A 26932-nucleotide genomic window follows, 5' to 3' on the forward strand; every position below is an offset into this window, starting at 1 on the left:
GACGACCTGCAGAATTTTGCCATCTATTCGTCAAAGTCAATATCACTGATGTATTAAGAGGTATTTGTAGTAAGAAGATTTACTTCCTCACTCTGTACAGGTATAGGAGCGAAAAGATGCTACGGCATGCTATTTGCTGTAATTTTTCATGTGACGAAGATACCTGAAGTGCAGAAAGAAAATCCTTTGGTGCCTTTCATTGTGTCGGTTTACAGTAACACAAGAGAAGAAATTTCATGATTTTTATACTAATAAATTCTTTTTTCACTAGCTGTCGGTGACTCTTAAAAAATTACAGTAATGTTTTTAAAAAATAAAATAAGAACTATAGCTTCTGCTATATCGCCGAAGATAAGGAAGTTTTGTATGTTAACCATCTTTGAGAGCTATCATTTGCCAGAATCTCGTTAGGACATCTTGAAAGGCTTTCGAGATATATGGAATGTTATGAATATTTCATTCCCATGCGAGTATAATCGTAAGCAAACAGGTACATAAAATCCATTTTCTTGAACCTGGAGGCAGATATTGATCCCCTCCCAAGTTTAAAGAAAAATCCAAAATGTTAGCTTCATTTCATACACAGAAATATATGGTCTAATTTGCACCAAACGCCAATTCATAGCGACCCGTATTTTTCATTCCAATGTTTTCGAATTTTATGCTCATAGTCGAAACATCACAATAAATATGACCACTAGTGAACTGATGATGGGCACTTCAGTGTGAAGCTGACATATAAAGGTACAAGTAACGTAGAAATCAAAGATTTTGTACCTGATAGATTCTGTAAAATCGTCTGAAAAAGACTGCATGGCGTGCACCCCGATTCTGTCCGTCCAGCGTCTCGCCAATGCTGGCCCCCTCTGCGTGACGTCACACGAGCGAGCCGCGGCCTTCTCTTTAGGGGGTCGTGGTTACAAGCTACAATTCGGAGCCCTCTACCGACAGATGGCTGCAAGTACGTTGACTTGAAGAGTAAAGATGTAGAAAGTTAATAATGTTTGTGTCACTTCAAAATCTGGAGTTTTCACGTAAAAAATTTAGAGGCATTACTTTTCAGCACACCCTCGTATCATGAGTTGTTATGTTTATGCAGGTATTCCATTAAGGCAGTAATGTTAATTTAAAGCATTGATGAATGTGGAACATTGTTCTCGCTCGTGTTTACTATGACATTGTTTATGTACTAAAACGACAGGTGCACATTTGTGTACACTAACAACAGGAGATGGTGTAAATTTTCGAGTATAGCAGTATCGCTTAAAAATTGTTAATCATGGTTGATCGTGGGATAAATGACAGTGATAGTACAACAGCCGGGGTGGAAAACGGAATTGTACTTCAATTAATTTGTGGCTGTGGGACTTGAAATGAAAAAAAAGCCTTGTTGGGAGGTAGACGTCCGATGAAAGATGAGGTCATGAAAGAAGAACAGCACCTCATTTTGACAATGTCTGGGGATAAATCGTCTGACATTGGCCAGGAATGTTATAGTATGGCCAAACTTTCTCTAAATTAGGATGGAAGAGCAAGACTTTGATCCACCTTTTAAGGGGGGATCAAAGGGGGCTCTGAGCACTATGGGACTCAACTGCTGAGGTCATTAGCCCCCTAGAACTTAGAACTAGTTAAACCTAACTAACCTAAGGACATCACAAACATCCATGCCCGAGGCAGGATTCGAACCTGCGACCGTAGCGGTCTTGCGGTTCCAGACTGCAGCGCCTTTAACCGCATGGCCACTTCGGCCGGCACCTTTTAAGGATCGAGCGGCGCACGGTCTTGCAGGACACTGAATATGCGATATCAACTGTAAAATTATGAAACATAGCTTACTCGACTGTGTGTGTTAATTTAGCGACGTTACAGTATTTCCCAGCGAGTGCCTTACTGATTCAATCATTACTTTATCGAAGTGTTAAAAAAGGAAGGGTTAGAGTTTAACATCCCATCGGCGAAGCGTAAGCTCATGTTAGGGTAGGAAATTGACTGTATCCTTTTCAAAGCAACCATTTCGGTATTTGCCTTAAGTGACATAGAGAAACCGCACAAAATCCAAATTTGGATGGCCGGACGCGGTTTCGGTCCACCCAGATGTCTGTCTAGTGTTACCCAGGGCCGTTTAGAGAACATTTTTCCACACTTGTGACATATTTGTCCTCTGTAAGTCTGTCTTTGTACAAGATGGTTGAGGGACTTCTCAATGTTAAATGTAAAATTAGAAACACCTTCAGTCGTGTATATTTTGAATGTAATTGATTTAATGTGACCAGTTTTGGCATTTCACTACAGGGAACTGAAGATGGTTTAGTGAAACGCCAAAACTGGTCACAAAAAGCAATTACATTCCAAATATAGACTGCTGACGGTTTTTTTTTTACATTTTCTGTCATTTACCGCTCGCAATCCTCCTCCCTCCCCCCCCTCCCCACTCTCCCACCCCTTAGGTTTGTTTTCTTTGGCTCATGGTAAGATTTTTTAAAATAAGTGTTATTGCCGTAGAAAGGGATTGCTTTTTTTCTTTTAAAATGAATACTACAGAAACATTTCTCTGTAAGAAAACAAAACTAAATTAAAATGAATACTACATAAACATTTCTCTGCAACAAAACTAAATTTCTGAATCGTATTCCAGTACTATATTCTAAAAGAGATAACAATTCTTTCCTCGTAAGGTAATTCTTACAGCCTTTCAGTGAGAGCAGAATTATATTGAAATTTTTGTTTATTTGTTGACACATTCACTAACAAACTTCCTGGAAGGAATGAAAATATGAGATCTTTATCTTTTTTCAGTTTAATAATGGAAATATTTAATTCTTTAACTTTATTTTACTTTCTGTCAGAGAAGGTAAGCCACAAATATAAAAAAATCATCCAATTTTACTGACATATTAAACGTAAGACACAATTTAACTGCGTAGTACTATGTTATGTGTGGAGAAAACTCATCAGTAAGACGTTAAATTTTAGAAAATTTGCCGTTAAAGTAGTTGAAGAGTGATGAACATCATAAAACATTTTTATGTTTAAAACTGAAAAGGAAAACACAAAAATGTGAGACTAGTTAAGTCACGTATAATTCCTACAGCTGTTCAGTATACCCTTTGGATGTGAACATGGTACTGAAACCTTTCTATCCTTTACTCTAGCAAAATATTTTAAAACAGAATCTGAAATGATATCTTGAGGAGAATAGATTAAGTGGCCTAAGTTAATACTATCGTTCATGAGAAAGGGTTGAGATAAGGTGTGTCTTCATCAACTTTAGTTTTGGAAATCATCTTTCACCGCTATCTACTGATACAGGTAAGGCCAGAATAATCATAAGCTTATAAAAGTATTGCGGGAAATTGTCAATAAAACTGCTTTGTGAAGTCCGTCCACCAGGAAGAATGGGCACTGAGCTCATTCGCTTTGACGCCATATTTATCACCATCACTTACCACAGCCTGAAGAGCAACGTAGACGGTTTTAGTTTACCATCACCTCGCATCTACAGAATATGAATATCCTATAGATAGCTGAAGCTTCTACTATGACTGCCCATATCCTCATATCTATCTTTTAGTGAGTAGATACCTGAATCGAGAGTAATGTAAAGAACCTTTACCTTAGAGTAGTATTCTGCTTCATCTTCATGAATAGGTTCAGTGTTAGACTCCTTGGTAAATTGCTTCTTGTCTTTCCTGGGACGAATTTTCTTTTCCAAGTCTGTCTGCGAGAACTTTTGCATCCGTTATCACGTTAGCAAAACTCTCTTCTGGTCTCGTCTTTATGAGTAAGCTGTCAACACTTACAGGTAAATTCACAGCATTGTGTAAATTTCCAGTAACTCTTTGGACAGAATTTCTCGCAGTTTAACGTAGTTTCATACCAGAGAACTGTACCAATCTGGATTCTGGCGCTACAAGCGGCTGATTGTGTCCCTTGGGCCTTAAACCAGCCCTGGTGCTAACACTGTTGATCAAGATGCTGTAAAGGATCATTTCTGCACGAGTGAATGTCACAAAATGTCGAATACGTAGTATGCTTACAATGTATTGTATTGAGATATTCTCAGTTCTGTCACGTAATATGATGTAATTTTGTTTCTTTTTTATATAGGGTCACCAGTGCTGGAGCGAAGTACCAGTTGATGATACAGGTGAGTTGCCTGACGTTCACTAAATAACTATTCTTAGAAATACATTGAAAGTCGCTTAAGCTACATTTACAGCCTCTTGAAAAGACCCCGAAGATATATGACTTTCGACCAGAAAGTAGCTGATTCGAAATCGGGAGGTGGAACGAATTTTGATCATTGACATTTGGACAGCAAAGCACTTGACTACCACTCTTTGAGCAGATGTCCTGGGATAGCCCAAACCTTTCGTCTGTGTCTCAGGGCAAAAGAGAATGTGGCAGTGTTGATGGTTATGAGTCCATTGTCAAGGGATGGTAATTATAGCAGCCCATTGCTGCTATTTGGGAGAAATAGGCTGTATACGTGCATCTAGTTTCAACTTGTACGTTCCTTTCATTCCATGTTCATCCCTAACGAGACAAACGCGACACAACACTGCAGAAACACTCATTCAAAGGACATCAATAAATGCTTGGCATCTAGTAACATGTCGGAGGGAATGTATGGCACACCTCCCCAAAAGAGACCTTTCTCAGGAGAAGCATAGGGGATTCCTGTGTTGCCCTCAGATCCAGCTATTTTAGTGTGTGACTGGTTTAGGGTTTGTTAACCTACTTTTCGATTATTTCGCGTAACTGATAACCGGAAGAGGAGCATGTATTCGCCCAAACACTTACAGTAGGTGCTTAATATATTAATTTCTCAGTATTTTGCTTCGAATCCATTGGCATGGTGTTTATAATCTGTGACAATAGTAATAGTTATAAAATGAGAGTACGTTGCCATGTTTTACAAGATCATTGAATTTAAAAAAATCTCAAGTACTATATAAAAGACAATACGTAGTGTAACAGATGGTAATTTTGATTGATTCCAAACAACCGAAGGACTTCAGGAAGGCAGTCCCTTTCCCCCTTAACCTTTATCACAGTCGTGGCTGAAGTTATGAAACGAGTGAAGCAGAACAACAATAAGCACACCAACGCATTTGTTTTTGCAGATGATGTAATAATTTGGGGTAATAACAGAGAAAGAAGTTCAGGAGAGTCTAGGCGCCTCGAATGATCATGTAATATCACATGGATTAATAAATAAATCATAAATGGTTTCAGTGTCTATCAACAACAGAACAAGGAAGGAAAAATGAGCCTGGAAGATACACAGCTGGAAACAGTTGACCAATATAAATATCTTGCGTGCATCATTTCAAGTGATAAGCATGGATACAGCATGAGATCAGTAACTGAAGTCAACACTCAGCCCCATCCTACGATCAAGTTTGAAGTGTGCTCTGAAACGAATAAGTCTCCTTAAGATCAAAGCAGACTCTCCTTCAGTCAATCAGTCATACTATATCCCAATAGTAACATGTGGTCAGTCAACCTGCACTACACCCAAACAGATCGACAACGAACGGCAAGCCGCTGTAATGAAATTACGATCTATGAGCCAGAGAACTAGAAAGGATAAGATTAGGAGTGATAAAATAAGGGAAGAAGTTGGAGTGCACACACGCTTGAAAGAAGAAGTTAAAAAATGGCTCTGAGCGCTATGGGACTTAACATCTGTGGTCATCAGTCCCCTAGAACTTAGAACTACTTAAACCTAACTAACCTAAGGACATCACACACATCTATGCCCGATGCAGGATTGGAACCTGCGACCGTAGCCGTCATGCGGTTCCGGACTGAAGCGCCTAGAACCGCACGGCCACATCGGCCGGCTGAGAGAAGTGACAAGTAGTTGTCTGAGATAGCTTGACCACATCAAACGAATGGACGAGGGAAGGACAGCAAAACATTGGCTACACAAACGCGTGATTGATAGAAGTCCAGTAGGACGATCGAGATATAGGTGGCTGGACCAATTGAAGGAGGATGTAAGAACAAGACGAGTCAGCTTGGATACAGTTCTGAGAGAAGATTTATACATGTTCTGACGAAAGTGGAGATTGCTCGTACACCACACCCGGGGAGCTGGAGCAGGAAACCGATGATGATAACAATAAGTAATTTCGTTTATTTTAAATCATTGAGTATATTTATTATAAATTCTGTGGACTAAGTTCAAATCATAAATGGTTTCAGTGTCTATCAACAACAGAACAAGGAAGGAAAAATGAGCCTGGAAGATACACAGCTGGAAACAGTTGACCCCCCCCATGAACCATGGACCTTGCCGTTGGTGGGGAGGCTTGCGTGCCTCAGCGATACAGATAGCCGTACCGTAGGTGCAACCACAACGGAGGGGTATCTGTTGAGAGGCCAGACAAACGTGTGGTTCCTGAAGAGGGGCAGCAGCCTTTTCAGTAGTTGCAAGGGCAACAGTCTGGATGATTGACTGATCTGGCCTTGTAACAATAACCAAAACGGCCTTGCTGTGCTGGTACTGCGAACGGCTGAAAGCAAGGGGAAACTACAGCCGTAATTTTTCCCGAGGGCATGCAGCTTTACTGTATGATTACATGATGATGGCGTCCTCTTGGGTAAAATATTCCGGAGGTAAAATAGTCCCCCATTCGGATCTCCGGGCGGGGACTACTCAAGAGGATGTCGTTATCAGGAGAAAGAAAACTGGCGTTCTACGGATCGGAGCGTGGAATGTCAGATCCCTTAATCGGGCAGGTAGGTTAGAAAATTTAAAAAGGGAAATGGATAGGTTGAAGTTAGATATAGTGGGAATTAGTGAAGTTCGGTGGCAGGAGGAACAAGACTTCTGGTCAGGTGACTACAGGGTTATAAACACAAAATCAAATAGGGGTAATGCAGGAGTAGGTTTAATAATGAATAGGAAAATAGGAATGCGGGTAAGCAACTACAAACAGCATAGTGAACGCATTATTGTGGCCAAGATAGATACGAAGCCCACACCTACTACAGTAGTACAAGTTTATATGCCAACTAGCTCTGCAGACGACGAAGAAATTGAAGAAATGTATGATGAAATAAAAGAAATTATTCAGATTGTGAAGGGAGACGAAAATTTAATAGTCATGGGTGACTGGAATTCGAGTGTAGGAAAAGGGAGAGAAGGAAACATAGTAGGTGAATATGGATTGGGGGGACAGAAATGAAAGAGGAAGCCGCCTGGTAGAATTTTGCACAGAGCACAACATAATCATAACTAACACTTGGTTTAAGAATCATGAAAGAAGGTTGTATACATGGAAGAACCCTGGAGATACTAAAAGGTATCAGATAGATTATATAATGGTAAGACAGAGATTTAGGAACCAGGTTTTAAATTGTAAGACATTTCCAGGGGCAGATGTGGACTCTGACCACAATCTATTGGTTATGACCTGTAGATTAAAACTGAAGAAACTGCAAAAAGGTGGGAATTTAAGGAGATGGGACCTGGATAAACTAAAAGAACCAGAGGTTGTACAGAGATTCAGGGAGAGCATAAGGGAGCAATTGACAGGAATGGGGGAAATAAATACAGTAGAAGAAGAATGGGTAGCTTTGAGGGATGAAGTAGTGAAGGCAGCAGAGGATCAAGTAGGTAAAAAGACGAGGGCTAGTAGAAATCCTTGGGTAACAGAAGAAATATTGAATTTAATTGATGAAAGGAGAAAATATAAAAATGCAGTAAGTGAAACAGGCAAAAAGGAATACAAACGTCTCAAAAATGAGATCGACAGGAAGTGCAAAATGGCTAAGCAGGGATGGCTAGAGGACAAATGTAAGGATGTAGAGGCCTATCTCACTAGGGGTAAGATAGATACCGCCTACAGGAAAATTAAAGAGACCTTTGGAGATAAGAGAACGACTTGTATGAATATCAAGAGCTCAGATGGAAACCCAGTTCTAAGCAAAGAAGGGAAAGCAGAAAGGTGAAAGGAGTATATAGAGGGTATATACAAGGGCGATGTACTTGAGGACAATATTATGGAAATGGAAGAGGATTTAGATGAAGATGAAATGGGAGATATGATACTGCGTGAAGAGTTTGACAGAGCACTGAAAGACCTGAGTCGAAACAAGGGCCCCGGAGTAGACAATATTCCATTGGAACTACTGACGGCCGTGGGAGAGCCAGTCCTGACAAAACTCTACCATCTGGTGAGCAAGATGTATGAAAAAGGCGAAATACCCTCAGACTTCAAGAAGAATATAATAATTCCAATCCCAAAGAAAGCAGGTGTTGACAGATGTGAAAATTACCGAACTATCAGCTTAATAAGTCACAGCTGCAAAATACTAACACGAATTCTTTACAGACGAATGGAAAAACTAGTAGAAGCCAACCTCGGGGAAGATCAGTTTGGATTCCGTAGAAACACTGGAACACGTGAGGCAATACTGACCTTACGACTTATCTTAGAAGAAAGATTAAGGAAAGGCAAACCTACGTTTCTAGCATTTGTAGACTTAGAGAAAGCTTTTGACAATGTTGACTGGAATACTCTCTTTCAAATTCTAAAGGTGGCAGGGGTAAAATACAGGGAGCGAAAGGCTATTTACAATTTGTACAGAAACCAGATAGCAGTTATAAGAGTCGAGGGACATGAAAGGGAAGCAGTTGTTGGGAAGGGAGTAAGACAGGGTTGTAGCCTCTCCCCGATGTTGTTCAATCTGTATATTGAGCAAGCAGTAAAGGAAACAAAAGAAAAATTCGGAGTAGGCATTAAAATTCATGGAGAAGAAATAAAAACTTTGAGGTTCGCCGATGACATTGTAATTCTGTCAGAGACAGCAAAGGACTTGGAAGAGCAGTTGAAGGGAATGGACAGTGTCTTGAAAGGAGGATATAAGATGAACATCAACAAAAGCAAAACAAGGATAATGGAATGTAGTCTAATTAAGTCGGGTGATGCTGAGGGAATTAGATTAGGAAATGAGGCACTTAAAGTAGTAAAGGAGTTTTGCTATTTGGGGAGCAAAATAACTGATGATGGTCGAAGTAGAGAGGATATAAAATGTAGGCTGGCAATGGCAAGGAAAGCGTTTCTGAAAAAGAGAAATTTGTTAACATCCAGTATTGATTTAAGTGTCAGGAAGTCATTTCTGAAAGTATTCGTATGGAGTGTAGCCATGTATGGAAGGGAAACATGGACGATAAATAGTTTGGACAAGAAGAGAATAGAAGCTTTCGAAATGTGGTGCTACAGAAGAATGCTGAAGATTAGATGGGTAGATCACATAACTAATGAGGAAGTATTGAATAGGATTGGGGAGAAGAGAAGTTTGTGGCACAACTTGACCAGAAGAAGGGATCGGTTGGTAGGACATGTTCTGAGGCATCAAGGGATCACCAATTTAGTATTGGAGGGCAGCGTGGAGGGTAAAAATCGTAGAGGGAGACCAAGAGATGAATACACTAAGCAGATTCAGAAGGATGTAGGTTGCAATAGGTACTGGGAGATGAAGAAGCTTGCACAGGATAGAGTAGCATGGAGAGCTGCATCAAACCAGTCTCAGGACTGAAGACCACAACAACAACAACAACAACAACAAGTTCAAAATGGTTCAAATGGCTCCGAGCACTATGGGACTTAACTGCTGAGGTTATCAGTCCCGTAGGACTTAGAACTACTTAAACCTAACTAACCTAAGGACACCACACACATCGATGCCCGAGGTAGGATTCGAACCTGCGACCGTAGTGGTCGCGCGGTTCCAGACTGTAGCGCCTAGAACCCCTCGGCCACACCGTCCGGCTGTGGACTAAGTGCTGAATAACAGAAATATTTTTTAGGAAAGGTAAGGTTCCTACTTCGAGGCCTCATCTGGCTCACAGTCTGAATCTGACGAAACAACACACACCCCACTGCAGGGTAGCTGGCTGATAACACCTCAAACATGTGACAAATCTCACTTTTATGATTATATTTTTGGGCCATCAGATGAGCACTTCACAATACTGGCACCGGTTTCGACCACCCAGTGTTAATCTTCAGACATGCTGCAAGCAGTTTCCGTTTCGTTGTCAACAATACCGAAGGTGACCCCTGTTATTGTTTAGTATTGATGACGACGCAACGGTAATAGCTTGCACAATGCGAATTTAGACGAAAAATGACCACTGACTGGTCGAAACCGGTTACAGCACTGTGAAATGCTCACGTGATTGTATCAACAAATACAAAAATAAAATAACTTTAATCTCTGAAACATGTCATTCTTTTCTAAATAAATCTCACAGTCTTCAGCTAAAGCATGCTTTATTCTAGCTCACTGTAGCGTCGAAATAGTTCATGTGAGCAAAAATATCCGCATGTCTGCTAGTGAACATTAATATGCGTTGTGCTCACCGTTCACCTTTATGACGGTTGGAACTCTGCGGGAGACAATTCCAGTGAAGTGTCTGGATATCTGTGGAGGAACGGCTGCCCGATTTGTCTCAAGAGCCAAAACCACGGGAGGAAGCGGTGTTGGAGGCAAGTCTGGAACCTGTCTGGAATCAATTCGACGTTCTAACACATCCCAAAGCCGTTCTGTTGGATTACGTGCGGGGCTCTGGGTAGGCTAATCTATTTCAGGTATATTAGTGTCCACGAAACATTACCGCGCAGATGATACTTTACTAAAGTGTGCATTGTCTTGCTGACACAAATAGTCATTGTCTCTGAACCGCTCCTCTACTGCTTGCAGTACACAATGCCGTGAAAGTTTTCCATATCCTTCAGCATTTAGCGTTTTTGTAAGTGCAATAAGGGGACCACACCCTAACCAAGAAAAACACCCCCATACCGTGACACCACCTCCTCCGTACTTCACTGCTGGCACCACGTGCGATGGCAGGTAACGTTCTCCAGGTATTCGCCAAACGCAAACCCTCCCATCGGATTCCCACAGGGTACAGCGTGATTCAGCCCTCCAAATCACTCGCTTCCACTCATCCACTGCCCAGTGGCGTCGCTGTCTTCACCACCTCAAGCCTCACTTAGCTGAGAGTACGCAAATGTGAGGCTTCTGAAGAGAGTTCAAGCCTTCCACCTCATTATTTTTAACTGCACACTAATAGTCGCAGTGTTGACTGGAATACTCTCTTTCAAAGTCTGAAGGTGGAAGGGGTCAAATACAGGGAGCGAAAGGCTATTTACAATTTGTACAGAAACCAGATGGCAGTTATAAGAGTCGAGGGGCATGAAAGGGAAGTAGTGGTTGGGAAGGGAGTGAGACAGGGTTGTAGCCTATCCCCGATGCTATTCAATCTGTATATTGAGCAAGCAGTGAAGGAATCAAAAGAAAAATTCGGAGTTGGAATTAAAATCCATGGAGAAGAAATAAAAACTGAGGTTCGCCGATGACATTTTAATTCTGTCAGAGACAGCAAAGGACCTGGAAGAGCAGCTGAACGGAATGGACAGTGTCTTGAAAGGAGGATATAAGATGAACATCAACAAAAGCAAAAGGAGGATAATTTATTTATTTATTTACCCTGGCAAGATTAGGGCCATCAAGCCCTCTCTTACATCTAACCAGGCATTCTACTTATTTTACATTCATATGTTTTATTAGGCATGTTAAACTACATCTAGCACAAAAAGTGAAATAAACAATTAGAAAGACACACCTGGAAAAATACATACATATAAAGTTTATATTCATAGTTCATAAGTACTGTTATAATTAGACATTATTGAAGAGACAGATTTTAGACAGGAGTGCTAGCAGCAGGGAGTATGAGGGAGACTCATGGTGAAGGGATGAGAAGAATAGAGAGACATGATGAAACATAATTAAAGAAATATAAAGGAAAAGAAGATTGCGTGGCTAATAGAGATAGATAGAGAGGAAGGCATCTCAGGAGCAAGATAGGGGACGCTAGCTTTGCTATTTGACAGATGAGAGGATTGGCCTTGTACATTAATGGAATGTAGTCGAATTAATGGAATGTAGTCGAATTAAGTCGGGTGATGCTGCGGGGATTACATTAGGAAATGAGACGCTTAAAGTAGTAAATGAGTTTTGCTATTTGGGGAGCAAAATAACTGATGATGGTCGAAGTAGAGAGGATATAAAATGTAGATTGGCAATGGCAAGGAAAGCGTTTCTGAAGAAGAGAAATTTGTTAACATCGAGTATAGATGTAAGTGTCAGGAAGTCGTTTCTGAAAGTATTTGTACGGAGTGTAGCCATGTATGGAAGTGAAACGTGGACGATAAATAGTTTAGACAAAAAGAAAATAGAAGCTTTAGAAATGTGGTGTTACAGAAGGATGCTGAAGATTAGATGAATGGATCACATAACTAATGAGGAGGTATTGAATAGAATTGGGGAGAAGAGAAATTTGTGGCACAACTTGACTAGAAGAAGGGATCGGTTGGTAGGACATGTTCTGAGACATCGAGGTATCACCAATTTAGTATTGGAGGGTAGCACAGAGGGTAAAAATCGTAGAGGGAGATCAAGAGATGAGTACACTGAACAGATTCAGAGGGATGTAGGCTGCAGTAGGTACTGGGAGATGAAGAAGCTTGCACAGGATAGAGTAGCATGGAGTCCTGCATCAAACCAGTCTCTGAACTGAAGACCACATCAACAACAAAAATAGTCACAGTGTTAGCTGGGCTGCTAGTAGCTGTTTGGAACTCACGAGTGATTCCCTCTGCTGATTTCACACGATTTTTACAACCACTCTCCGCAGTGCTAAATGGTCCCTTTCCTCACCCTTTTCTCATAACATGAGATCTGGCTGGCCTTGTTTTTGCTGTGACTGCTCCTTCGCGCTACCACTTAGTAATCACAACACCAACAGTTGGGCAGCTTTAGAAGGGCTAAAATGTCGCCGATGGGTTTGTTACTCACATGACATACAATGATGACCGGTCCATGTTCCAAGTTAAGGAGCTGTCCCGACCGTCCCATTCTGCCTGTACTCCTTCTCTGCTGACAACACAGTATTTCCCGCCCCCGTTTATACTTGCGTGCCCTTCTAGCGTGACATATAGGCGTCAATTTTGCGTAACATAAGGATGTCCGGACTCTTTTGACGAGATAGCTGCTTATGTGCAGTTGTCTGAAACTTTAATTTTTTATTTGTGGCATCATTAGTTATACATAGTATAAAGTTTCTTTTTTTTTATTTGTAGCATCATTAGTTACACATAGTATAAAGTTTCTTTTAATGGACTGTATCTGATGGAGGGAGGGAAGTTCCGTCTACACAGAGGTCATATGAGACACAGAAAATACTCGGAAGGACGGTAAAATGAATCGCCTGTGTGCTTTCCAAAGGTTTCAACCTAGCATTCGTCCTAAGAGATTACGGGAAACAGGAGGAAGCCTAAAACTGGGCAGCTGAATGGGGATTTAGCTAGAGTGTTACAAACTTGAGTCGACTTTTTTTTCGTTCTAACACAGAAAAGGATAGCGTGCGAGTGCATCCCTCCCCCCCCCCCCCTCCTCCGCCACAAGTCACAACCCTGCTACTCGTACCACCCCTACACACACACTCATACACTCTCAGTAACTTGGAAATTCGTATTCTGAGTTGAATATCCATTTAGTATCGTTTAATCGCTTCCTTCCGTATACAGCCTTCGTTGCAATCTGTAGTTTACGTCTACCAACTAGTTAGTATGACACAATGAAGCTCGAATATCTTGAGGTGACATAAGCCGTACAATACCTCCTAATATCGTGTCGGACCTCCTTTTTCCCGGCATAGTGCAGCAACTCGACGCGGCACGGACTCGACAACTCGTCGGAAGCCCACTGCAAAATTACTGAGTCATTCTACCTCTATAGCCATCCAAAGTTGCAAAGCTATTGCCGGTGTATGAAGTTGTGCGCGAACTGACCTCTCGATTATGTCCCATAAATATTCGATGGGATTCACGTCGAGGTGGTCAAATTATTCGCTTGAATTCTCCAGAATGCTCTTCAAAGGAATCGCGGACAGTTGTTGCCCAGCGGCATGACATCTTTCGGAACATGAAGTCCACGAATGGTTGCAAATGGTCCCCAAGTAGCCCAACATAATCATTTCGAGTCAATGATCGTTTCAGTCAATGTAAACACGACCCACACCATTATGCAGCGACCATCAGCTTGCACAGTGGCTTGTTGACAAGCTGGGTCCATGGCTTCGTGGGTCTGCACCACGTTCGAACCCTGTCATCAGCTCTTACCAACTGAAGTCGGGACTCATCTGACAATACCACGGTTTTCCATTTCCAGGATCCAACCGACATGGTCACGAGTCCAGGAGACGCGCTACAGGCCATGTCGTGCTTTGAGCAAAGGCACTCGCGTCGGTCATGTGCTTCTTTACCCCATTATCGCCAAATTTAGACGCACTACACTAATGGATACGTTCGTCGTACATCGCACATTGATTTCTGTGGCTATTTCATCTACTGCTGCCTGTCTGCGAGCACTAACAAATCTACAGAAACGCCGTTGCTTTCGGCCGCTAAGTGAAGGTCATTCGCCAGTGCGTCGTCCGTGGTGAGAGATAATGCCTGAAACTTGGTATTCTCGGCACACTCTTGGCACTGCAGATATCAGAATATTGAATTCCCTAACGAATTCCACGAATCACCTGACTATAAATGACAGCTCCGCCAATGCACTGCCTTTTTGTACTTTGTGTACCCATTACTATCGCCATCTGTAAATGTGCACATCGCAATGCAATGCGTTTTTTTTTCACTTCAGTGTATATTGGCGGGTCCATGTCGCTAGTGGTCAATTCTGCATTACATACTGGTGTCAAGACGCTTTTGACCAAATAAATGTTTACGTGCAGTAGTCTGAAACTTTGATCTTTTATTTGTAGCACTACTAGTTACAGACGGCGTAAAATTTGTTTTAATGGCCTTTGTCTGATGACGGGATTAAGGTTCCGTCTACAGTGAGACCATTTGAAACAGAGAAAATACTCGGAAAGGGAGAGACGCTAAAATAAATCGTCTGTGTGCTTTCCGAAGGTTCCACCCCAATATTCGTCCTAAGAGATTAACAGAAACTCCGAGAAACCTAAAGCTGTATAACTCGACGGGGATTTAGCCAGTGTGTTACATACGTGAGTAGATTTTTTATTGTTCTGACACAGAAATGAACAGTTTACGAAAAATTGTTTATGCATAACAATGAACTGGTGCACTGCCTGCCCTCCGCCTTCCCCCACCCCCCCCCTCCCGCCCCCTCCCTAGTCGTTCCAACCTACTGCATACACTCACTCATTCACTCACACTCTCTCACTCTCTCTCTCTCTCTCTCTCACACACACACACACACACACAATCGCTTAGTAATTCAGATAGTGAATCCTGCATCTCTTATTTGAATATACATTAAGTTTCATATAATTTAATCGCTTCCTTTCCTACGCAGCGATTTTTGCAATCTGTAGTGCACATCTGCCAGTTACTGAGGCTACCTAGCATTCCACTAATGACACAGTGAAGCTCGACTATACGCACTGACGGATTTGCACGAATTCTGCTGACAGTAGCTGGTATTGGCGAACCAGTGTCCGTCAAGTGAAATACCCCTGTTAGTTAAGGAACCAACAATGACCAGGGGAAAGCTGGCGAACGTGTTGGACGATAATCTCTTACCATACGCTCCGTAGGCCTGCGAGGGGCGTTTTCTCGTGAGGATTCTTCTTTTCGCGTTATCTGAGCTCAATTATCATTTTTATCAACCTAGGCCGTGTAAATCGCAAATATCATACGTTTTATTGGCGCTCAGCCTTTCAACAGTTATCAAAAACGCGCAGTTAATGAGATAAGGACCTCATCACCAAATATTGAACGTTACCTTCGCGGAGTGGAAGTTGCATTTAGGCATGTGCTGCTGGAGTTTCTCAGAATTTAACCAATACGAGAAACATGCAGCTCTTATTGAAGTGCAGGTGGCGCAGCTGTTGGCGTAGTACTCTTTGGCTACAATACCAGTGAGTCACAACTGGGATCAGTCTATTTACACAAATACCTTGGTGTAACAGTTCGTGAAAATATGAACTATGAAGATAGTATATGTTCAGTCGCAGGTAAATCGGGTGGTAACTTCGACCCATTCGCATTCAGACTACAATGGAGGTTGGTTACAAAACACTCGCGTGACATATTGTAGAATATTGCCCAAGTGTGCGGGCCGCGTACCAATATACAGGGGATGGCCAGAGGATTGTTTAACCCACGAAAGAATATCATGGAAATGCGACTAAACCTGAGCTGGCAGGCGGCTGAAGATACCAACTACTCCGAGAAAGCATACTTACAAAATTTCAAGGATCAGCAAGAAATTTACTACAACGCTCTGCGTATCGCTTCCATAGGGATCGCGAAGGTAAGATTTCACTAATTACACCTCGTGCGTAGACACTTAAGCAGTTTATTTTTCCGCTGCTCAGTACGCTGATGGGGCGGAAAGAATACATAATACAAGGTACAGTACGGTTAACAGCGGTTTGAGAACTACAGATGTGTACTGCTTTTAAGGTAGCGATCCTAGCGTCAATGCGGTATGTTGCGAAACATAACCAGATTATAGTATAGTGTCATACATGCATTACTCACTGGAAACCTCACACCCACTTAAGTATTCATTTTCTAGCTTTGGTTTCTGTTCTCAAAATACTCAACTTACGATTCCCTAGTACTCACATTATTATGATCCTAAGGGTTTGTTTCCAAGGACCAGTAACAAACTACTGTGGGAAATGAAAGAATCTTCTGTTAAACAGAAGAAGAAAAATTTTCCTGTGAATGTATGTTCGCTCAAATACGGTACGACGTCTACCTTATCTAAACGTTCTCTGGCAATACATTAGTTGTGTGGGCGATTGTACCAGGTCACATGCACTACAAGTGTGTTTTAGCATGTGACACGCACGTGGTACCTGTGCTCATCCCGTTCACAGCAAGCTGTGTATAGCATGAAGGGCAACGTTGCGCAAAGGCAGTGAATGAACGGTGGCACAGGCTCGCCTGTTACACCTGGAGCGTTCTTCAAGCTAACAATGAAACGACAGGCTGTCCCTGTGTAGTTGTACTGTGTTCATGAAATAAGACGTGCCATCCGTCGCGACATATCGGGAGCGTCACTGTTATGGACCTTCTTGTTCCGACATCCCGACAGGACACAATTTTGTCCCGGTTTTGCAAAGTTTCTGTTACGAGCTTGGCCAAGTACTGAAGTAACACCATCTGTTAGCGCAACATGTAAATGCAGCCTCAGTTAGTTTTATTTAGGCCAACAATATAATGTTGACAAGGTCATCTCACAGATGGCGCTGCATGTTGCGTATCCCGTATCGACGTTGCAAGCATTTCATAGATGTAGCGCCTTCATTCGAGAAAATACCAGACTTCTCCAATAGTACGGGGCTGGAACTATTTAAGCAGCGCCACGCGGAAGAATTGGGCAGTTGTCGTTCGAACAGCGATCTGATAAGACGATTCTTTCCAAATGTAATATAAACAACGAGTGTAACTTAGTAATGTCTGAAGTGTTTACTGTTGATATACAGGGCGTGACTTCGATGAATTAAGTGTTATTGTCGACTGTTTACCACCTGATAAGCTTATCTTATCATAGTTTACGAAAACGCCTAACGATGGAAAGAGAAAGTGTCACTTTTGGAACGATCACACAAAAGAATGGTCTTTTGTCAAGAAAGGACGTACGGATCAGGAAGCGTTGTGTGAGACGTGTAGCTGTTTCATGTCAGTAACCCACGGAGGTAAGGAAGATGTGAGGCGTCACATTGCTACGAAGAATCATACAAATAGATTCACGGTAGCATCGACATCAAAGCCACTTCTAAATACATGATTAACGAAGACACCCAGGAAGAATTGCTCATTGCTGCTGCAGAACTAAGAGCAGCTTATAAAGATGTCAATCATCATCAGTCCTTCAGTTCTCTTCAGTGAATCATAAAACTGAACGCCGCAATGTATCCTAACTCCAAACATACATCGATTGTCAAAAAAATTCTTGCACCACACTCCGAGTACGAATGCATAAAACAATTGCAAGAAGTTTGTTTACGTCATAGGCACCGACGCATCGAACCACAAAGCTGAAAAGATGTTTCCTGACTCCAGCACATGCTGCTGACACGACTGCTATGGTCTGAGGTCCGAATCCTGCCTCGGGCATGGGTGTGTGTGATGTCCTTAGGTTTAAGTAGTTCTAAGGTCTAGGGGACTGATGACCTCAGATGTTAAGTCCCATAGTGCTCAGAGCCATTTAAACCAATAACGAAACATCGGAGACAACTGCAAAGTTTTATCTAGACACTTTAAGACAACTGCAAATTCCATTTTGTGGAGACAGAACCATTATCAACTTCGGAGGACTGGGAAAAAATGTAGAAGGAATTGGATGGCCTCTACATATTCTCCAGCGCTGCTGGAATGTTAACCGTCGACTTTGGGTCACGAAAATATTTAATTATTTTTCAGTATACACGTTAAGGGCAGAGAAGTTGAAACAGCTATGTTCATACATTAATGCCGATCACCAGATTCTTCTGTCTCATTCGAAAACAAGATGACTCGTTTATGCGCGCAATCGTGAGAATTCCTAAGCTTTAGACTCCATTAAAACGGTTTTTTGAAGCCGAAGGCAGGCCACCTAAAATAATTTCAGATTTTTTCAGTAGTCCGATCAGTGAAATGTATTCCATGTTACTGCAGTCAAACTTGGCTCTGTCTGAAAAAAATATATAAAAATCTTGGAGAAGAATAAAGTCTCGATAATTGAAATAGGAAATATGTTAATCGACACTCAATGATGTCTGAATAAAAGGAAGACTGATTGGCATGCAAAACAAAGATGATTTTGAACAAATTAAGAAATGAGTAACCTAACCAAGAAATAATTAATTTGAATTCGATATTTTAGGAAGAGACAATGGTTTTCTATACCATAGCATTTGATTACTTAGAGAAATGATCTATTTCTTTTAAGAAATATCAAGTATTTGATTGTATGACGCTATATGAAATCACTATTATTTGCCTGATTAAAAATGGTGTGAAGATTTCAGCGACAACTGTTTCAGGAAAAATGTGTCTGAAGAGCTTTTTAGAAACTAAGCGTGACTCAGAAGAATGGAAGTCAAAACACTCCGCGGAAGAAAGACGGATTTACTTTCTTAAGGAAACCGAAAATCCTCAAAGCGAATGCCAACTTCAAAAATTATGCGAGTATTTGTTTTCTGTTTCTACACACAAAGCCACTGTGGAAAGAGGATTGTCGATGATGTCGGCCCAATTGACTGATGAAAGAAATCAACTGCTGCCGGAGACTGGAATCAATCTTACAGTGGCAGCTTAACTACAAGCTGATTTTCATGGAGTTTTATAAATACGTAAAAGTGAAAAAGACTTGCTGAAAAACGTGAAATCTTCTGAAAAAACATGGCTTAATAATTACTTCTGCCGCAACAAGTTTCATGTAATTATGTTCTAAATAAAAAGTGATAATACTAAATAATATTTTATTTCATTTCTGCACCACATTCCAGACTGTCCCGACGTGGTCCCAGCTAGATATAGCAACCTTAGGAGTGATGCAACATGCCTGTATCAGGAGCTTTTTGCGCACAGAATATTTGCAATTATGTATAATATAGTCACAGACTAACGTATAAAGTCACGACACTCATTCCTATGGAAATTGTTACCGTTTGACAGTTTGTACGACACTAGCGCCCCCAGCGAAGACAAAGCAACCGTTAGATTAATGTTTGTTTTTAATCATTTTTCTACTTAATTAACGAAAGAGTTATTATAGTTTTGCGTCCCAACCTTTAGTCAATTATCGAAAGACATCAATGATCGTGAAATAAATGTAAAAATTACCGAATATCATTGAGTCAGTACCATAAGGTCTAACTTATTCATCAACGGATACTTTGGAATATGTGTATAACTGAAGCTTGTACCGCTGAAATCAAGGGAATATAAACACATATCTCATGCATGAGAAACATATATTTCTGTTGTTGACTATTCTGATTATGATAGGCACATTTTGCGTGGAGTAGAATTTTTCGCACATCCTTCCACTTGTCCTCGACTTTCCGATGCGCGAGTCATTTTTGTGAATGTGTAAGTAGGCTGTTTAGGTTTTCTTAGCGCTCTGTACGAAAATCACTGGCTGTGCTGTGTGCAGTCTGTGGCTGGTTGGCATTGTTGTAATACTCGCCATTGTAGCGTTGGGCAGCTGGATGTTAACAGCGCGTAGCGTTGCGCAGTTGGAGGTGAGCCGCCAGCAGTGGTGGATGTGGGGAGAGAAATGGCGGAATTTTGAAATTTGTAAGACTGGATGTCATGAACTGCTATATATATTATGACTTTTGATGACTATTAAGGTAAATACATTGTTTGTTCTCTATAAAAATCTTTCATTTGCTAACTATGCCTATTAGTAGTTAGTGCCTTCAGTAGTTTGAATCTTTTATTTAGCTGGCAGTAGTGGCGCTCGCTGTATTGCAGTAGTTCGAGTAACGAAGATTTTTGGTGAGGTAAGTGATTTGTGAAACGTATAGGTTAATGTTAGTCAGGGCCATTCTTTTGTAGGGATTTTTGAAAGATTGCGTTGCGCTAAAAATATTGTGTGTCAGTTTAAACACAGTCATGTATAATTGTTCTAAGTGGACGTTTCATATGTCGACCCTTAGCCTAGGATACCTCACTGGAATCTTCTGATTTTTTTCTTGTAGTTTGTGCAATTTGTGCAGCCTTTGTTTATTGCTAGCGCGTAATTGTAGAGAGAATTTCCTTTGTAGTTGTAGTTTTTCATTCTTGTACAGTAAAACAGTTGTGGTATGCATGTAGATTTGCACCAAGTATTTCGCAGCTGCGCTTGCAATTAACGAGATATTATTTTCAATGCTATGTTAATGTGTTTTCTTATTTTGCTCTTCAAATTGTGCTTTTCTGTGTTGTCATGTGAAATATTGTGACAATAATGGTGTGTGAAAAACGTAATACTAGGCTCCAAAGTAAACTGAGAAATGACAGTGAAGACGAAAGCAGTGTGTTAGCGCCACCGTGTAATGAATTAACTAATGTTCAAAGTAGTAATTTGGTAATTGTGCATAGGGAAATGGAGCGGGCTGCAAATAATGGTGTAAGCAGTGAAACAATTAGTGAACAGGGAAGCATTATCGGTCGATCGGTCGGCAACAGTTTGCCTCAGGAATTCGAAATGACAGGACACAATCCTGCAAATACTGTAGATTCAGGTTTTGCGTCCTCGCCGTTTTCTCAAATAAGTCAAGACACATTTCCTGCTTTTCAAAATGCGAATATTACCGGTTCAAATGCATTGCCGAATAGTACTGAGGAACATGTTTCAAACACCAGTGCATTGTTATTACAATTAATGCAAAATGGGACAAAAGCTTCAAAAGTTAGACACAATGGAACAAAATCTTCAAAAGTTAGACACAATGGAAAAACACCAGAGACAAACACAGCAACAGTTAGACACAATGGAACAAAATCTTCAAAAGTTGGACACAATGGAACAAAATCAGAGACAAACACAGCAAAAGCTTCAAAAGTTAGACACAATGGAATAAAATCTTCGGAAGTTAGACACCACACTTGAACAAACACGTGAAGATTTAACTACTGAGTTACATAACATTGAATCGAAATGTCAAAAAGTCTGTAATGACGTAAAAACACAAATTTGTGAGCATTTTCAACCTATTTTTTCGCGGCATGAAAATGCATTATAGAATCACGAAGCAGCCATAAAAGAACTGCAAACTATTGTTCATGAAAATCATGAGACCTTGCAAGCTAAAATTGACTCAGTTGCATCTACCGATTCAGTTACGCAACTTGCAAAAACTCAGGAAAACTTAAAGGACACAGTAGATACTCTGAAAGTTGGTTCAGAAAGACACATGGAGGAAATTAGTTCATTATCAGAGAAAGTAGTTGAACTTTCGGATCAGCTAAATAATTTATCTACGAAGGTAGATGATAATCTGAATGACACAAAACCGGTAGTCTTTAATGACACAGAAGAGTGCGAACAAATTAGGAAATTCAAACAAAATCAGAATCATATTAATACGCAACTCCAAAGAGAAATCCGGGAAGTACAAGATCAGCTGACACAGGTAATACAAGAATTACGTATTTCAGAGGACACTCGCGCCCCAATACGGGAAGAGGGACATAGAAATACGGAACAGCCACAAAATAATAACACAGCGCATTTCGGAAATTATGAAAGAAATTGGCAAGGTGCACCAAATTTTGAGATGGAACCGCCGAAACGACGTAACAATGACCGACATACGACTCGCCGACATGATGATTTTGCCTATAAGCTGTTCATTACTACACGTAAATTTAAAACATTTAAGAATTCTGACAACGACATTCATCCACAAGCGTGGCTCCATAAATTCTCTCATTGTTTTCCTCCCAACTGGTCATTAGAGGATAGATTAGAATTTATGTGTGGCTACTTAGAGAATGAACCAGCTGTGCGAATGCGATCGGTCATTCACGATTGCCACAGTGAAGGAGAATTTTATCATGCATTCCTCTCAGCATATTGGTCTCAAGCTACACAAGACCGAGTAAAACATAGCATCATGATGATGAAAAACTTTGAACAATCTGAATTTTCCAGTCTTGTCAAATATTTTGAAGACATGTTGCATAAGAATCAATATCTTTCAAACCCATACAGCCATTCAGAACTCATCCGCATTTGCTTAATGAAATTGCCTGAACATTTAAGAAATATTATTTTGGCAGGGAGTTGCAAAGACGACATTGAAGCTTTTCAGGGACTCTTACAAGAATTAGAAATTGACACAGACAGGAAAACAATCACCACAGGTCACATCCGTCACAATTGCGTGACGACAGAAACAATAACTGGACACGACAAGTCTATTCTTACAAAGCAAATCGTGACCAAAACAGACACCACCCATACGACAACGACTGGCAGAGTAATAATAGTTACAGAGAAAGATCGCATTTCTGTAGTAATGAATATGACAGAAATTACCATAGAAACAGACAATATGGGAACAAAAACAATTATTATCAAGGGAGACAGAATAACTTCAGACGCAACAGTTCAGTGCGCAGTTACGATTCAGGAAGAAATTCCCCACCATGTGACCGGCAAGAAAGAAACTATGGAATCTACCAACATGACGACAGACGATATAATCGTAACGACAGGCCTGAATTGCATCAGAACTGGCGAGCTTCAAACAGGGCAGGGCCTTCTCGTCAAGGTGAATTTGTAGAAGTTAGGTCTCCTAATCCCAATAATGACGCATGCCAACAAAGAGATAGCAGACAATGACCCGCACCGCAGGCAGCCACGTGCGCCGGCTGGCTCAGAGAAAAATAACATAGACGCTAACATTGAGAAAAATTCCAGTATTCTTTACCGACGTATACCGTATGATAATTGCGTTCAAGTTGAAACTCTGTGTACTAGGAAGAGTAAAGGTTTACACCACATTTCACATGTAAAACCGTTTATTGAAAGATAATCTGCTTTTTAACTTTGTCTTTGCCATAAAACTTTTCACTTCACATTTCTAGTATGCATTGTCAGACTTAGAAACTGTTACCATGCAACAATGTTTGAAGTTAAATATCCAATCAAGAACCAAGAGAACTTATTTAAACAGAAATTACGAATGCATTGTTATAGTGAACAGACGTCACAGTGTTATTGTGTGTGTACATTCTTGCTTGTTAGTTGCACGATTACATAACGACTATAAGGTTTACATACTTAGAACATACACTGGTACTGCTAATGAGATTTTAATGCAACATTTTGGTTTACTTGAAAATACATTCTGCATTTAAAGTACTTTCAGTGAGATACCAGATGACACAGTGGTTAGTTTATGTGACAGCTACACGATTTTATCACGACGCTACTAATGAGTGACTATATACAATGTTGCTTTCACAGTGTTTCTGTTTTATATCTGCACAGTTTTTCTGTATTATTCTGGAAAGTAAAACATGTTTTAGTAGTAACTTTTGTGGTATAGCTACAATGAGATAGCCTTTTCCGTAGCACAACAATACGTTACATTATAGTACTTTCTTGATCATGGTAAGGTACGTAATAACTACGATATCTATACGCAAAGCATTTCACTTTCGTTTATGATGAGGTAAGTACATTGACTTCAGCAGAACTTTGCTTACAGAGGACGATAACTACGACACTTCCACAGAATTATTTTACAGCAAGACGCGCATTTAGCGCTACAGGACACGCATTTGAGAGATTAATTTTGTACTTAAGCCATTTATTTTTCAAGATTTTCGAATTACAAAGAGAGTTTTCCATGATACATTTCATTCCATTGCTGTAATCTGTAACACCTGAGGGTATAATTACATTAATCCTCAGAGGGGTACACGCTTACTTTGTGTACCATGTGTTTGGCAAGCACAAGGAGCCCTAGCTAATATGGTATTTGCTTATACAACTTCACACATCGGTACCATATTTCTCTAACACACAAATTACACAGCTATCTGATCATTTAACTGAGAGATAAACATTTTTTTTTACTACATCAGTGACACATGTTTAAGCAATTACACAGTTGGGTAACTTCACACTTATGAAATTGTTTTTTGTCTGTACTTTGTGAACTGTTCGTATTTTTTCAGAACCATTGTGATACTATGAGAGCTTTGAATGATGTATTTGGCATGGGATCATGATTTTTAAAGTACGTTTGAGGTAGATGACACTATTGAAGACCGAGCGAGGTGGCGCAGTGGTTAGCACACTGGACTTGCATTCGGGAGGACGACAGTTCAATCCCGTCTCCGGCCATCCTGAGTTAGGTTTTCCATGATTTCCCTAAATCCTTTCAGGCAAATGCCGGGATGGTTCCTTTGAAAGGGCACGGCCGATTTCCTTCCCCGTCCTTCCCTAACCCGAGCTTGCGCTCCGTCTCTAATGACCTCATTGTCGACGGGACGTTAAACACTAATCTCCTCCTCCTCCACACTATTGAAATGAGCAGAGAATTTTCTTTAGGTTTTGAAATTATTGCAGAAAGCTACAGCGTTTTTGAGATTTGACTGAGGTGTTATGATGTTATTTTTATGACGACGATGTGTATTATGCTGTTGAGGTATGTTTATGATCAATAAGATGATGCTACCATATATGAGGAATTTGATTATGCTACGTATTTATTATGATGAAATATTGAAGAAGTGTCGACGAATACGTATATGAATAATGAGTAGTGGTTAGGGACTCTGGTTTGTGAAAAAGGATGTTGGAAACCAAGAATCGTACTTTAAGAGTTATGAAATGTATGTAAATGCGTGAATGTATTACAATGCCGATGAAAATTTTTTGGACACTTATATTTATAGGATTTTATTTTCTACACATTTGTAATGCAAATTCTCGACCTGTGAAATTTTTTATATCAGACTGTCACTGTAATGCAAACTGGTGTTGTAAATATTTCAATAAGAAAGTTAAGTGACCACCTTCACGTAATGAGTCGAGGTGCGCGACAGTCGCCTGGAAAAAGCCATTAGTGTGTGCCTTTCAGAGGCACAGTGGGAGAAAAAAGGAGGCCATTATCCTCGCTGTTGACATTCCATTGTAGAAAGCATCGCAAATACGACACGCTCATTACTTGGAAACATATCGTACTTTGTGCTACTAACTGAAATGCTTATGAATTGATGGGAAATATTCTTACATCTGCAAACCTGATTATGACAAGTGTCTTTCTACGAGAGTTGAGAGCTACTGGCTTACGAAATGCCACATAGCTATTGAATGATGTTTTTATGCTTTGGTTTGCGTAATTGCTTATTTCATTTGATATCTAGTTTCCAGCTCTGTTGCAGCATTGGTTTTATAAAATAAAATAAAATGCATTTGCTAATGTGAACACTTTCTGTCAACAGATCTATTAAATAATAATTTTGTGATCCACATTCTCCAAAAAAGGAGCACTTGGAAAGGAAAGAACAATAAGAAGGGACTAGTAACAGTAACTGCATACATAATTTTCTTTTCAAGTACATGGTAATATTTTTTTACAATAAGTTGTTGTGGTGCACCACTTTAATTACATAGACACTAAGATGTGACATAGGTATTATACATAGCCATCTTTACTGTAATATTTTTTCTGCTTGAGCTATGTCATGTTTAGATATAAGTGATTGCATTTGCTGCTGCTGTTGTTTGCCAGGCATAGTTCTACTAAATTTCACTTTACGTTACTCTGTTAAGCCAGTTTTACTACTGATTTATTTTTCTTGTTTGCTGCTCATTGCCTTATATTAGTTGTAATATTGCTGCTTGCTTTGCCAATTTGCATTTTTTTTGTCCCTGCGGTTTGTGTTAATTTGTTATGTGCTGCTGCATTGCCTCATCCATTGGTATATATATCTGAGCTCAGTAGATTTAAGTTAGCTTAAGAGGGGGTAGACTATATAAGAAACTAACTATGATGAATTGGAAGAAATGCATTGAGAAGCTATAAGAAAATGGTTTGGCCAAAAAAGTAGTGCACAGTGGAGAAAAACTATTTTTGAAAGAGGATGTGAACAGAATACAGAAAGCATGCTTGGACAGGATTTTTTTGGTGGAAGCAAATGTTGAAATAAGAGGAAAGCTCTACGGAATGAAGTTTTGGGTTGGACTGCAGTACCAAATGTCACACTGAAAACAAACCCTGTCCTGTACTTCTGTGTTATTATACTGTGTGAATTTGTGTTTTTGCTGTCTTTATGTGTTTAGCTAATAAGAGTTATGTTGTAGAATGTTTGTAATAATATGTTATTTACTTTGTAGAGATGTTTACACATTATTAATTCTG

At 40.3% G+C, this 26932-nt stretch overlaps 1 protein-coding gene across 1 annotated transcript in view; it reads left to right on the top strand.

Annotated features, from left to right (window-relative positions):
• Window positions 1-26932, top strand: part of LOC124802937 — a 581822-nt gene that overhangs the window by 141139 nt on the left and 413751 nt on the right. Inside the window, exon 2 of the mRNA XM_047264022.1 lies at window positions 4111-4150. Within this exon, the coding sequence (XP_047119978.1) occupies window positions 4111-4150 (40 nt within the window). The remainder of the gene's footprint in view (window positions 1-4110; window positions 4151-26932) is intronic.

This window comes from Schistocerca piceifrons, chromosome 6 (genome assembly GCF_021461385.2).
Source record: "Schistocerca piceifrons isolate TAMUIC-IGC-003096 chromosome 6, iqSchPice1.1, whole genome shotgun sequence".
Lineage (NCBI taxonomy): Eukaryota > Metazoa > Arthropoda > Insecta > Orthoptera > Acrididae > Schistocerca > Schistocerca piceifrons.